Source organism: Schizosaccharomyces pombe (assembly GCF_000002945.2).
Source record: "Schizosaccharomyces pombe strain 972h- genome assembly, chromosome: I".
Lineage (NCBI taxonomy): Eukaryota > Fungi > Ascomycota > Schizosaccharomycetes > Schizosaccharomycetales > Schizosaccharomycetaceae > Schizosaccharomyces > Schizosaccharomyces pombe.
In genome coordinates, this window is record NC_003424.3 from 3,391,732 (window position 1) to 3,404,504 (window position 12,773).

Consider the following 12,773-nt stretch of genomic DNA (forward strand, 5'->3'; position numbering starts at 1 on the left):
AATTATTTACAAATAATACAAGTATAATAAAATAAAATTTCATAAAAATTAAGTATGCAAAATAAAAACAAGAAAATTTTAAAAGTAAACCCGAAACCCAGTAAAAACATTATAAGTTCAGACAATGGCCAATGCCAAAACTGCGAAATGAACCATGAAACGAAAATAGCTCAGGAATTAATTCTCCTGCTTTTTGGTCATGGAAAGAAGCTGGATCGAATTGGATATATCGCTCATCTTCGAACCGCTATTATGAGCACTTCTTAGTACGCTCTGCGTAGTGTTGTAATCATCAATACTCTGTAAAAGGACGTTTTGTTGGTATTTGTTGTTTTTAGAGGAGTTTTTGTTTTGTTTTGAGGATTTCTTAACTCCTTTTGAAGTCTGTTTAGGCTTTTTTGACTGCTTGTTCCTTTTCTGTGCCATTTGGTTGAAGTTAAAAGTTTTATCACGGAGGCGATAATTCATTTTTTCAACAAAATTTTCCTTCTCAAAAGTAAAGATATATTTATTATAAACAAATACACATGCAACATAATACATTTCTCCCTAACGATGCTGTAGAAGAGCAAAAGCAAAATCCATACTATGGAATACTGAGAGCAGTGGAAACCGACTTAAGGCTCGGTCAACGTTGGTGTGAATTAAAGGTACATGTTCTTGATATTGACTTAAAAACAAAAAGGCCTTTACTCTCAGGGATTCCCGTAAATGGACAGCTCAAAGACAAATTGCAATATGTTCTGCCGCTTTACCTCCAAGAGACAATTTCGATCGAGTTTCTGTCCTCTGTTTTCGATTCTATGAAGAAACTGAGCCTTCCACTTGTAAAGGATGCTCGAGGTCTTTCTGGAGATGAGTTTTTCCTATACCTGGGAATCATGTGTTCTGACTCAACGATAGTATATTACAAGATCACCGATGGACTTATAAAACCAAGGCAAAATGATGAAGAATAAACACATGATATATACATATTTATTGATTAGGATTGAAAAACGGAAAGACAACGCTATAATTTTACCACTACCAGATTAATTTTTCACTTCAAGTGTCTCAACGTTTGTAAATGAAAATGCACATATTACAATAACTTTCATAAAACAAATTCGTATGAACAAAAATTTTCTGTAAAGCTCATTCATCAATTAATATCACAAACATGCACATCTTCCTGTGTATGGAATAGTTTCTGGGCAATAATGAACATCATCGTTTAAGAAAAATCCCACTGATTCCATATGATTAGCACGCGCTCTTAAAACACCAAATGCTGCTGAAAGGATATCAGACTCGGCTAAATAAATGTCAGCAAAAAGTACAACGTGAAGCATTTATATTAGAAACAGGTTAAATAAAGTCATTTCCAAAATTGAAGAAGCAATTTACTTACTCCAGCGATGATAATATGTTCCTCCTGAACCAAGCAAGTAATTAATTAGGTTGGTGTAGGTCTGATTATGCCGAATTTGCTTTAGAGATAAAATTTCATTAAAAGGCCAGTATTTACAATAGGTGTAGTTGTTACTATAAACCCAGATATTGCTGAAATCTCCTTGAGTGTTTAAAATTTTGTATTCTTCAATTGCCTCTTCCATAGCATATATACCAGAGTGTTTACGTTCACAGACGTGGTTTGTAAATACAATGTCGCTGTCTTTGAAAGTAGAAAATATATCTCTGAACAAAAATATTAGTTAGGTTTCCTGAAAAAGAAGAACGAAATAAACAAGTTTTACCGAGTTTCTTACTTTTTTTCTTCACAAACCAATTTGAGCCCGGGTTCTATTCTCCAAACATAATCGTATTCCAATTGAGGATGATATAATAAAGATCGAACTACCCAATCTTGAAAACTGTGAAACAAAGGAGAGTATACGTAAGATAGATTCTCTTGAGCAAGTGCATCTGCTCGTTGTTGATAAAGTCGATTGTTTTCAACTAGGGGTTTTACTTGAGAAAGATCCCAATGCACTAAGTAAGAGATAGTTAGAATAAATTGTAAATGATTGGTATAAGTTATTCCCTTCGTACCGTATTCACAATGACCAGACGCAATCGTGCTTGTCGTACTCATAAAGTATTCCGTAAACTCATCCATGCCGTAAAACGTCCAAGGATAATGAAACCTCTTATTAAATCTATCCTCTACGCTACGCATCGTGCGCAACACTTCCCCAAGTTCAGCATTACTAGAAAACAGAATTAGAAAGTACATCTCAAATGGCACCGTACGCGGTAAACATCAGAAAAGAAGCACTCAAATTGGAGCTTTGAGGTTCATTAAGAATCACATATACATTGTTGGGTTCATTTACAGAGAATCCATTCAACCAGGTAAATACAATTGGTAGTATGGAAAGTAAAAGTTCGTAAAACATAATGAAGCTTAAACACGAGCAGAACTTTCCCTGTTATGAGAAGTAACTAGTTCAACTAACGTATGACTCCAAAAGTAACGCATAGAAAGTGGATTTGAAGGAATTTAACTGAAATTGCCTAAGACAATGGTTAAGGGCAAATGTTAATACCCTGCTAGAGATTTGACCTTAGAAAAGAGAGCTCTTTGAGTATAAATATTTATTTTTAGCAAATCAATTTTTGTATACAATGTTTGATGGGTAGATCACTGAAAGAATCTGCTAACGAGCATAATCTTATAAATGACATTTGCATAAGCGTACTGATAGTCGCTATGTCGAGCTGTTATTACTGTTGGAATATTTAAGTTCTATCAAAGGAATTATAAAATTTGCATTCGTCTTTTATAATGGTTTTTAATGTCTATTAAACAATTCATTGTTGCTGATGAATGTAAACAAAAGCAATAAGTTTAAGTATAGGAAAGCTTCAGCTGTTCTAGAATACAAACTCAGTAAAATGTTATAAAATAATATTTCATAAACCCAAGTGGCATATGTATCTTAAGACATTTTCCCAATATCTGCAAACTAATTCACTACTTTCGATCAAATTATATACTGTGGTTGTTCATAATGCACAATCTTATTTTAACGAGCCTTTTTTTTTGCTTTCTGGAAACACCAAAATTCCTAGACTACTAAGGGTAAAACAGTCACTAGGGTTAGGGTTGTAATTTTCAACAAACTATATAAAGTCTCGTTTGCACTTCGTTATAACCTATCATGAATCTGAAGTTACATTGTTCAGATTCTTTCGAGAATCTTGCGTGTAACATGGTTGGCGTGTAGAGGTTGACAAGAGTACAGACAGGGCGGCGATTGTCCTTGCAGTTTCGACTGCAGGTTGAGAGTTGGCGTCTTGCCATGAAAATTGACTAAAGGATGCTGCGTAGCCTAGCCAACAGATTCTAAAACGATTGGAGTGATCCTGATCCTTCTCCTTTGGAGAGGAATTGGTTGATCCTCTGACAACTGTATATTCCTAAATCTTTCGCTACATGATCTCTGGATCCTTGCAGTTGGGTAAAACCATACAGTTGACATTTTTCATTTGGGTAGTTCTTCTTTTATGATAGTTTAATCATGTGTATGAATACGATTAATTATTTTATTACAATTTTACTTTGTCATTTAAAACTGAATTTTTTAAACTTCCAATTCGCTGTTAATGAACAAATAAAAATGGGCGTTGTGATGTTTTGATGAGAAACAGGCTGACCTGTCGATGTAGTTTTCGTTTGTACAGCTTGACCGTTTGAGGTAGGTTGCCAGTATGGTATTTTGTATACTTAAACTGAATTTTTAATGATAATATTCTCGTCATATTTTGAGGTACTTTGTTTTCGTGTATAAGTCCTTGTCAAATTAAATGGACTACAAAGTTTTTAACAATCAGTTTTGTGGGCTGTTTGTAGCAACATCACAAGTGTATTAGCAATAAATGATTTAGAAATGCTACCCTAAGAGAGTATATAAAAAAAACCTTTCGCTCCTTTTCATCGTTTACTAGGTCGTTGAATTGTCAACATTTCAGTCTGATTTGGCAATTACAAGCGAATGATAAAAACCAAAAACTGGTTGCTTGTTCAGCAGTTGTCGACGCCGACGGGAAAGCCTGCTAGCTGAAATAATTGTCAGGATGCTCAATATTAGTAAAGCAATGAGCAAATTAAAAACTATAAGTTTGTATCTATTCCTGTAATTGGGGCTACCGTTTGGACATAGGCCCGGTGCACGCAGTTTTTGAAGACGAGATGAGTTAGGGTGCTCTAATATAATCCTTAATGTGGAAAATAGAGAATCTTCTTCTAACGTAAGTGAGTTGCCGTTTCTGTCACTCACATAGATTACGCCTTTCGAGTGATCTATCACAAACACTGGTGGTGTGATAGAATCTACATAAACAGTATGGTCCAAATTTTCCACAATCCAATCCAACCATAAAGAAGAATCTAACCATAAAAATGAAACTGACTCAGTATAAGTAGGATGTGATATCTTCGAGTACTTAATTCGCTTCACTTTCCTCGCGAACCCTTTCTTTTTAGCTTCAGCTATCGCACTATATTTCTTAATTCTACTCCAAACTATATCATTTCTTTGTCGTTGCATTTGAAATCGAAACCATCTCTTTCCAAGCCGCAACAATTCTTCTTGACTTGAAAAAAACTGTTCAGAATCTGGCTGAAGTAAGGTCAAAACAGTAAGCTTTCGATTCAGCAGACTGTGGCATTTTGTCGGGGTTAGCTCTGTAATAAAAGGGGAGGAAACTATGTTAATCCACTCAGTAATTCGTTTATAATCTCGAAACTCACGGGGTGTAATTGCCTGATAAACTATTGGCATTCCATTGCGAACAGCAATAATGCTAGGCTGAGACTGTGCCCCATATTTATTCGCGAGCGCCTTCGAATTACAAATGTATAATGGAGCAACACCAGCAAGCTGTAATTTCAGACGTTCAATGATACTGAAATCTTCTGAAGTAGTTGCAAAATCGTAAAGCACCAGAAAGAAAACTGGGTGAGAGTTTTCGATTGATTCAATGTCCCCTTCTTCGATCTTTATTGCTTGGTAACTTGCCACTTGGTTTGAATAGGATAGCAGCTGTTGATACTTGAGAGGTCCATTATATTGTATGGAATCGAACCCCTGAAACACCCTGAAGGTAGGAAACTTTTTAATATGGAAATGATTACACATCTCCTTTTCTTCGTCGCAATTAACTTGCGCCATTTTTAATCGCTCGTCGGTATTACGAGTAATGCTTGACCAAACAGCTTCCCAATGAAAGCAATCTTCACAGTGCTTCAATGAAACAAACATAACGAATGCACGAGTTTTAGACATAATTTCATTTCCAAAAAGAAACCTTTTAAAGTTCAATGTCTCCAAAGGCCTCAAAATACTCGAGTGTTTCCACGATTGGTCTTCTTTCAGTTCAAAAGCAGGATCTGTGCTACTGGAATCACTATTATACTCACCATCGTCACTGAAACAATCTGTTTCATTTTCAGCTTGCTCCAAATCACAATTACCCAAATGGCTTTTTACAAATTGTCGCGCGGATTTTGTCGTAATTTGATTTTTTTCAAGAACGTGTCGCATCCACATACCATTTTTTAGAACTACTACCTTTGGATGATCATATATTTCCTGTTGAGCGCAAAATTCTATATTGTTAATAATTAGTAAAAACTTTAATTCTTATGATGTATCTATCCATACCAAGGTCTAAATCACAAAACACCTTTGCACGGCGTATGTCAGGAAACTCCATTGAAACTTCATTCCAAATAACAGAAAACTCTTCCTTATCATATTTGCTTTCAGTGAACTCTACAAACCAAAATGCAGTAGTATTCAAGATGGACGAAGCATTGTGCGAACTAACGATAATCTCCTGCTTAATTGAAAAAGCGTAACTAAAACTAATAATAAAGTAGTAGACTATGAAAGTGAAATGATAAAGGAAGAGCTTCATTTCCCTTTTTCGAGACAATGGTTGGGAGTTTCCAATGTTTACTAAATCATGCAGAGAATGTGTAGCATACAAATGAAAACGTAAACAAACATTTTCAAACAGAAGGGGGCTATTTTGACACAATCAATAATTCTTTTTAATAATTTATCTTTTTGCAAATTAGTCTTCGTGAATGTGATAATAAAGAACTTTTTCTCACATGAGGAAAAGCCGGCTAGATAAGAACAGTGAAATCCTTAGAAGCAAAAGAAAAAGGAATCTAAATGACGAACACGTTAATATATTTAAACAACTCCCCTTGAGTTATGGAAAAGGCTTTTCTCTAGAGCTGACTCGGTAATATTTTTTTTAGTAATTTACAATTGACATTCAAATTTATCAGATGTCACACATTGAGGGCAGAAGCTAACCATTTGTCCACAGTTTCTAAAAGAATCTTTCTTGAGGATGGTGAAAGCATGTGGGAGCAATCTGTAAGTTTTAAAGGAGTAGTTTCTGGGCAACGATTTTTTAGTTTTGCCAGCGTCGTTTCAAAGGTTCCCTCTCTAGTAAACTCATCATTATCAGGCCAAACAAACAATACTTTTGAATCAGTAGAAAAAGATTCAAAGCCTAGCCCCCAAGACCAACTTAAAATACTGCTTCCAAGTCCCAAATACGGTGCAAGAAAAAGATATGAGACATGAGAAATGCGCTTATCAATTGCTAGGGTTATAGATTTATGCATACTGATTCTTGCACCGTAAGAATATCCTCCCAACAAAAGATATTCCGGATGATTCAAACTAGTTATATACTTCACAAACAAGGTAAATATCATCGTATCATGTTTACCACTCAGCAAAGCAGAACGTCTAGTTGTAGCATCAAGGACGTAAACAGTGAATCCTTTGGAATTTATTTTTTTTGACAAGGCAATGATATTGATGTCGTCAACGGAGCCACCAAGAAAAGCATAGGGATGAGCCAAAACTGCGATTTTGGTAGAGTCAGCTTTGTAACATCGAAAACGAATTTCTTGATTTTCTATGACTTTAGTCGATATTTCAATGTTTTCACCCATAGAATATCTATTCGGGAATTTTACTAATCGGTGAACTACGTTCGTTAGTAAAACTAAAAACTTGATTGAAACTTCAAATTTTCAAATAGTTTACTGAATACAGAGCTTATTTAGCTTACTGCTCGAAATTAATAATTCCAAACGTCAAACTGATTTTAATAAGTAGTAATGATGAAGATGTTAGTTGTATATGATGACAACATAAATAAAACAAAATTTACAAGAAATTAATCAGTGTCACAACATAAAATATGCTTTAAGATATCAAAGAAGTTGGCCAAATATAAATAGAACTTTTAAAATGCCATAAAAGTCATAGAAACTACTTCTTATACCAACAAATTGGCACATCACAAAAGTACATGTTTGTATAGTCATAAAACAACAAAATAATGAAACAGTATTTGATAAATTCAATTAAAAATTATATTTTTATGGCATTTAAAGTCATTTGGCTCATGTTTCTTGCTTTTGTTTTGTTGACGAAAAAGGCAGTCACAATTATTTGCTTACTGTAGCAGAGCAGGAAATGAACCTTCAACCACGACAATACCATGGTTCGCGGACCGAAAAAGCATCTGAAGCGTGTTGCTGCTCCTCACCATTGGCTTTTAGACAAGCTCTCTGGTACTTATGCCCCCAAGCCATCACCCGGCCCTCACAAAGCCCGTGAGTGCCTTCCTTTGATCGTTTTCTTGCGTAACCGTCTCAAATATGCTTTGAACGGACGTGAGGTTAAGGCCATCCTTATGCAACGCCTCATCAAGGTTGACGGAAAGGTTCGTACTGACTCTACCTTTCCTACCGGCTTTATGGATGTAATCTCCGTTGACAAGACTGGCGAGCACTTCCGCCTTGTCTACGACATCAAGGGCCGCTTCACTGTTCACCGTATTACTGCTGAAGAAGCTAAGTATAAGCTCTGCAAGGTCAAGCGTGTTCAATTGGGAGCTAAGGGGGTTCCCTTCCTTGTCACCCATGATGGACGTACTATTCGTTATCCTGATCCTTTGATCAAGGTCAACGACACCATAAAACTTAATTTGGAAACCAACAAGATCGAGTCGTTCATTAAATTTGATACTTCCGCTCAAGTTATGGTTACCGGTGGTCGTAACATGGGACGTGTTGGTACCATCGTTCATCGTGAGCACCATCTTGGTTCTTTTGAAATCATCCATGTTAAGGATGCCTTGGACCGTGAATTTGCTACTCGTCTTTCAAACGTTTTCGTTATTGGTGAGACTGGTAAGAGCTGGATTTCTTTGCCCAAGGGTAAGGGTGTCAAGCTCAGCATTACCGAAGAGCGTGACCGCAGACGTGCCCTTAAAGGTTTGGCTTAGTTCTGAAATAAGCGCAACATAATTATTGTTATGCGAATATATTTGGTGTTTCGTTAATAGCAAAACTTAGGACTGTACTAATAAACGTCTTTTATATTTTACACATGAAGTAATTAGTACAGCATTTTTACATTGTAAATTGTTTTTCTGCTATAGAAGGGAACTGGTTTAAGTCGTATAATAAAAAGTTTCACATGTAGAAATAGAAATTGAGATTGAACAGGTAATTGATTACTTAGCTATCTATTGCATCCCAAAAACATAGTATCATACTCTATCGTTGAATGCACATTAATTCCTACTTGCTTACATGAAATTGGATAATTCATTCCTGCATTTAAATATTTTTCTTTTTTCTACCTTTTTTTTATGCCTATTCACTATAGTTTGGTGTTAAGTATGCACAACGTGCTCTAATGAACTAAAAACAGTCACAAAGTTTCACCACAAACCATATGGAATTTCCGTGCGTACTTTGCCTTTAACCAGGAACAGCAATGCCTCATTCTTACGGTATCAGAGCTCGCACCCGTTACACCTTTCAACGTGGTTTCAGAGAGCATGGTCAAATTCGTTTGTCCACTTATTTGAAGACCTATAAGGTTGGTGACATTGTCGACATTAAGGTTAATGGTGCTGTCCAAAAGGGTATGCCTCACAAGTACTACCATGGCAAGACTGGTGTTGTTTACAACGTTACTCAATCTTCTGTTGGTGTCTTGATCTACAAGGTTGTTGGTAACCGCTACATGGAGAAGCGTGTCAATGTTCGTATTGAGCACGTTAAGCACTCTAAGTGCCGTCAAGACTTCTTGGACCGTGTTAAGGCCAATGAGGCTAAGCGTAAGGAGGCCAAGGCTCAGGGTAAGACTGTTCAACTTCGTCGTCAACCTGCTCCTCCTGCTACGGCTCATTTCGTTTCTACTGAGAATAACGAGCCCGTCACTCTCCACCCCGTCGCCTATGATACTACTATCTAGTTTTAAAAAAGAATGCTGTTCCTTTGGAGTTTATCAAATAATCAGACATTATTCGTAGTTTTAATTGTTGTATTTTTGTAAATGCATTTGTACATCGACTTAACAAAGTAGTATATTTATTGTGCTCGTATCCTCGTTTAGTATAAAATATATATATGTACATCTTAGTTAATCATGAGTATCCGTTGCTTAATTATATTTATTAGCTGATTTGTCGTTAAAAGTATGAAGGTATAATCGTATTTAAACGAGTGTTAGTTTAGCAAATTGTCGGAATAGAATCGAGAACAATATTGCTCAATGTTGGGCTGGAGTGCAGGATCATTAATTTGTCGTAAATATTGAATTTTCAGGCGGACAACAGTTTTTTGCATCTCTACCATGTAACAGGCCCGATAACCTATTTAATCATTAGAGATTGAACTCGAAAATCTTGATCAACTTACCATCAATAGCACTATCAAGCAACTGAATGACAAACATTCGTGAAGGCTGCAAAAGGTCAAGATGTTTAATCTGCAAAGAAGCAAATGCATGAAATGCTAATGCAAGTAATGGTTTGTTATCCGCTGCAATTATGTCAGGGATTAGTGAATCTAATAGATCGATAGCTGTAAAACAATCCAGTTCCCCAATCAAGCACAAAGTGCATAATCCTCTCAGAAGATACAATCTTAAATAGTTTGATGAGGCCATTTGAATTATTTCCAGCAATTCAAAAACAGCTCGATTTGACATTTCAGTCCTCTAAACACTCACATTAGCATAAGCCTAAAATCAGCCTTCACCTTACCATATAAATGTCAACCTTTAAAAACATCAACTGCAGCACCCATTCAATCGCCAGTTTTTCCGGTTCTTCCAATAATTTATCAATTCCTTCAATGGCCTAGTAACACGTTTAGTATATGTAGGTACGAATGTTTTGTTAATTACCTGACTTAAATTTCCCAAACTAATATCCAACCTTAAAGCGTAGAGTTGAGTTCGAAAAGTAGACATCTTGTCGTGTCTAAAGCCATTTAAATTTTTCAAATACAGGGTAGCATCCATATGATTTTTCCTTTTCAAAATTAGCAAATTTTCTGATTTTTGTAAACAATGATTTCTTACTCGTCAATCGCCTTAGATAAGTAGATAAATGTTTTTTCTCTGCCATATAAATGTGCGCATTGAAAAGAACGCTGTGATTGAACCTCAGCAGTCGACAAAATTGTAGCAACATCTAACCATCTTCCTAATTCAGCGTACCTCCATGCCTTAGTTATAAGACTTTGTAATAGGTCGAGTGCAGGAGAATCATGGACGTGATTTTTTTGATAGATCGAAATATAAGTCATGGAAAGGATAGAGCATCCTAAACGATACCAAATGCTTTGTAGCAAGTCCATATACCGAGGGAAACCATCGAATGATTCATTAGCACAAAACAAAGCAAATGCCTTAGTCAAATTAGAGAAAACGCCAATTAAACTAGATCCATCATCTAAAAATTTTTGGACCTGTAAGAGATGAACTGTCGTCTGTAATATAGGCAGTTGAGCTTTTTGACTATTACGCGCAAGATGTTCTAGTATTTGATCATCGTTTTCATTTTTTTCTGGAGAAGGATTCGAGTATTGTGACCGCTTAAACTCAAACATCCAGGCCAATGCAAAATTAAGACAAGCAGTATCGCCGCTTTCACGAGCAGTATTAATCGTATCTTCAATCGCATGAAGAGCTTCTTCATTACAGCCAAAATCGGCTTGAAGCATGGCAAGATTGAGGAGAGCGTACTGATAAGAAACCTTTTCATCAGAATGCATAATGTGATCAAAATATCTGCAAAGATTTTCCACGGATTGCTGATAATCACCACTAAACCAGGAATTTAAGAATCTTAGTATGTTAGTTAATTGCTAGCAGGAAAGATGTGCTTGGTATCTTACTTGCAATAATAGCTAGTATTTAGATTGTTTTCTTCAACTTCTAATAAATCATGCAATTTTTCTTTCATTTCCAATGGAAGAGCACATCCAAATTCTGCGTAAATCAGTTAATAAGTGCTTAGATAATATGCATTAAAAAGCTGTTAATATAATTGTTAAAAATTTTCCAATGAAACCTACTTTGCATGTGTTCAATTTGAACTTGAGTGAGTTGTTCAATATCCCGACTAGAACGAGAAACTAGAAAAGTTAGGAAAAATTAATTTCAAATTAACTAAACAAACCTGGTATACTTCCAAATGCCAACTGTAGTAGAGTCTTATTGCTAGCCAAATTCATTAACTCATGACGAACATTAATCTTACAGAATTCAATCCCCTCATGTTGAAAATCCATTGAGGGAGCTCTGTATTGAAGAAATGATTTAAAGAATTGAACCCCTTGTTCGAATGAAAACTGCTCGTATTCCACAACACACTTTCGAAGGAAAATAGATAAAAGTGAAGACGATGAAAAAAGCATATGGGGGGCCTCTTCTTCAGAATCGTAAACACCTTCTATGTAGTTTCCAAGAGAAATGAATATTTCATGAATATCTTCAAAAGAATGCAAGGACCATAGCTAAAACAAAGTTGTTAGAATACAATTTTTGATATGATTCTTTCATACACGTTCATGCAATAAACTGTAAACGCTATATTCTTCAATTGAACTGGGAAGGTGACTTGTTATGTCGTGAATTCGAGTCAGTGTTTGTGGTTGTGAGTCATTGGGCTAGAGATATACAGTTAGTACTCGAGATTAAGAGAATCTTGTTTCAGTCAGTTGTTCTTACATTAAAATATCCCAATACCAAATCTAGGAAGGGCACACAATGTTGAGGTTGAATGATGCGATGGGCATAAAGTTCAATAAGCAAACATAGCGTCAATTTATGTGGTGTCAAAAAGGTAGTATAAAAATTTTTTTTTGAAGAATTTGTTTTTAAAGGTATGGGAAATATTGGTGTTACCATTGACATCGCGGGACTCTGCATGGTTAAATAGGTAAGCAGTACACGATCGTCTCTCAATCCTATAATTTATAGCAATGCACCAAATTTTCTCAATCACAAACAGTTCGAATGTTCTATGTACCAAATAAAACCTCTTTATCGAAGAAGGCTGGAACAGTAATATGTAAATGGCATGTATACGTTCAGAAGTGCGATGGTTGAGTATTATGGTAAGTAGTCTTATGTTTACAAGATATGCTAACTATTCAAGCATTTAAATCTCTAGAAGTAAACGTAAAAATTTAATATTTTTTCAAGAATGATATATTTTCTCGGATATTTATTTCTTTCAATTTGTGTTGCTCCTATGTTCTTCAGTGATATTTGTCAACAATACGCATAAACATATGAACTTACCGAAATTGTGAATGATATATAAACTACCTCAATATAGTTAATAATCATAATCATCAATATTTTTATTTTATTTAAGCATCATTTTTACAGCTTTATCCACGATTGAAAGTGGTCTTCATAAATGTTCGTAAACAAAAA

General features: G+C 35.5%; 8 protein-coding genes, 8 long non-coding RNA genes and 1 other non-coding gene across 17 annotated transcripts; 10 read left to right on the forward strand and 7 right to left on the reverse strand.

Annotated features, from left to right (window-relative positions):
- Positions 1 to 18: 18 nt before the first annotated feature.
- Positions 19 to 901, reverse strand: SPOM_SPAC959.11 (uncharacterized protein). The gene has a single exon (NM_001356112.2). It carries the CDS (start codon positions 541 to 543, stop codon positions 178 to 180), a length of 366 nt encoding a protein of 121 aa, NP_001343117.1. The 5' UTR covers positions 544 to 901; the 3' UTR covers positions 19 to 177.
- omh6 (alpha-1,2-mannosyltransferase Omh6) lies at positions 19 to 2,513 on the reverse strand. The gene is made up of 3 exons (NM_001019596.3): positions 1,752 to 2,513; positions 1,394 to 1,680; positions 19 to 1,297 (listed from the first exon to the last, which is right to left on the reverse strand). The coding sequence occupies exons 1-3, from the start codon at positions 2,216 to 2,218 to the stop codon at positions 1,155 to 1,157; spliced, it is 897 nt and encodes a 298-aa protein (NP_594171.1). The 5' UTR covers positions 2,219 to 2,513; the 3' UTR covers positions 19 to 1,154.
- Positions 286 to 1,375, forward strand: sen15 (tRNA-splicing endonuclease subunit Sen15). The gene has a single exon (NM_001019595.3). The coding sequence runs from the start codon at positions 528 to 530 to the stop codon at positions 957 to 959; it is 432 nt and encodes a 143-aa protein (NP_001018260.1). The 5' UTR covers positions 286 to 527; the 3' UTR covers positions 960 to 1,375.
- On the forward strand, positions 1,617 to 1,860 carry SPOM_SPNCRNA.3512. The gene has a single exon (NR_192877.1). It is a non-coding gene; the product is annotated as a non-coding RNA (long non-coding RNA).
- On the forward strand, positions 2,179 to 2,722 carry SPOM_SPNCRNA.3513. Its single transcript, NR_192878.1, has one exon. It is a non-coding gene; the product is annotated as a non-coding RNA (long non-coding RNA).
- Positions 2,723 to 3,143: 421 nt separating this feature from the next.
- Positions 3,144 to 3,469, forward strand: snR30. Its single transcript, NR_151293.2, has one exon. It is a non-coding gene; the product is annotated as a small nucleolar RNA U17 (small nucleolar RNA).
- Positions 3,470 to 3,485: 16 nt separating this feature from the next.
- Positions 3,486 to 5,907, reverse strand: pdi4 (protein disulfide isomerase; the record flags this gene model as incomplete). The annotated part of the gene is made up of 2 exons (NM_001019597.3): positions 3,486 to 5,596; positions 5,652 to 5,907. 2 exons carry the CDS (start codon positions 5,905 to 5,907, stop codon positions 3,954 to 3,956), a joined length of 1,899 nt encoding a protein of 632 aa, NP_594172.4. The 3' UTR covers positions 3,486 to 3,953.
- SPOM_SPNCRNA.3514 lies at positions 4,311 to 7,170 on the forward strand. Its single transcript, NR_192879.1, has one exon. It is a non-coding gene; the product is annotated as a non-coding RNA (long non-coding RNA).
- Positions 6,293 to 6,970, reverse strand: SPOM_SPAC959.06C (uncharacterized protein; the record flags this gene model as incomplete). The annotated part of the gene is made up of 1 exon (NM_001019598.1): positions 6,293 to 6,970. One exon carries the CDS (start codon positions 6,968 to 6,970, stop codon positions 6,293 to 6,295), a length of 678 nt encoding a protein of 225 aa, NP_594173.1.
- Positions 7,171 to 7,261: 91 nt separating the features above from the next.
- On the reverse strand, positions 7,262 to 7,706 carry SPOM_SPNCRNA.3515. Its single transcript, NR_192880.1, has one exon. It is a non-coding gene; the product is annotated as a non-coding RNA (long non-coding RNA).
- rps403 (40S ribosomal protein eS4) lies at positions 7,510 to 8,507 on the forward strand. The gene has a single exon (NM_001019599.3). It carries the CDS (start codon positions 7,525 to 7,527, stop codon positions 8,311 to 8,313), a length of 789 nt encoding a protein of 262 aa, NP_594174.1. The 5' UTR covers positions 7,510 to 7,524; the 3' UTR covers positions 8,314 to 8,507.
- Positions 8,508 to 8,563: 56 nt separating this feature from the next.
- SPOM_SPNCRNA.3516 lies at positions 8,564 to 9,284 on the reverse strand. The gene has a single exon (NR_192881.1). It is a non-coding gene; the product is annotated as a non-coding RNA (long non-coding RNA).
- rpl2102 (60S ribosomal protein eL21) lies at positions 8,797 to 9,421 on the forward strand. The gene has a single exon (NM_001019600.3). The coding sequence runs from the start codon at positions 8,811 to 8,813 to the stop codon at positions 9,291 to 9,293; it is 483 nt and encodes a 160-aa protein (NP_594175.1). The 5' UTR covers positions 8,797 to 8,810; the 3' UTR covers positions 9,294 to 9,421.
- Positions 9,360 to 12,411, reverse strand: apc5 (anaphase-promoting complex platform subcomplex scaffold TPR subunit Apc5). Its single transcript, NM_001356113.2, has 10 exons — positions 12,060 to 12,411; positions 11,894 to 11,998; positions 11,509 to 11,845; positions 11,405 to 11,464; positions 11,225 to 11,318; positions 10,407 to 11,174; positions 10,230 to 10,356; positions 10,087 to 10,182; positions 9,740 to 10,040; positions 9,360 to 9,693 (listed from the first exon to the last, which is right to left on the reverse strand). The coding sequence occupies exons 1-10, from the start codon at positions 12,258 to 12,260 to the stop codon at positions 9,548 to 9,550; spliced, it is 2,235 nt and encodes a 744-aa protein (NP_001342967.1). The 5' UTR covers positions 12,261 to 12,411; the 3' UTR covers positions 9,360 to 9,547.
- SPOM_SPNCRNA.3517 lies at positions 9,554 to 10,195 on the forward strand. Its single transcript, NR_192882.1, has one exon. It is a non-coding gene; the product is annotated as a non-coding RNA (long non-coding RNA).
- Positions 10,760 to 11,180, forward strand: SPOM_SPNCRNA.3518. Its single transcript, NR_192883.1, has one exon. It is a non-coding gene; the product is annotated as a non-coding RNA (long non-coding RNA).
- Positions 11,729 to 12,438, forward strand: SPOM_SPNCRNA.3519. Its single transcript, NR_192884.1, has one exon. It is a non-coding gene; the product is annotated as a non-coding RNA (long non-coding RNA).
- The last annotated feature ends 335 nt before the right edge of the window (positions 12,439 to 12,773 follow it).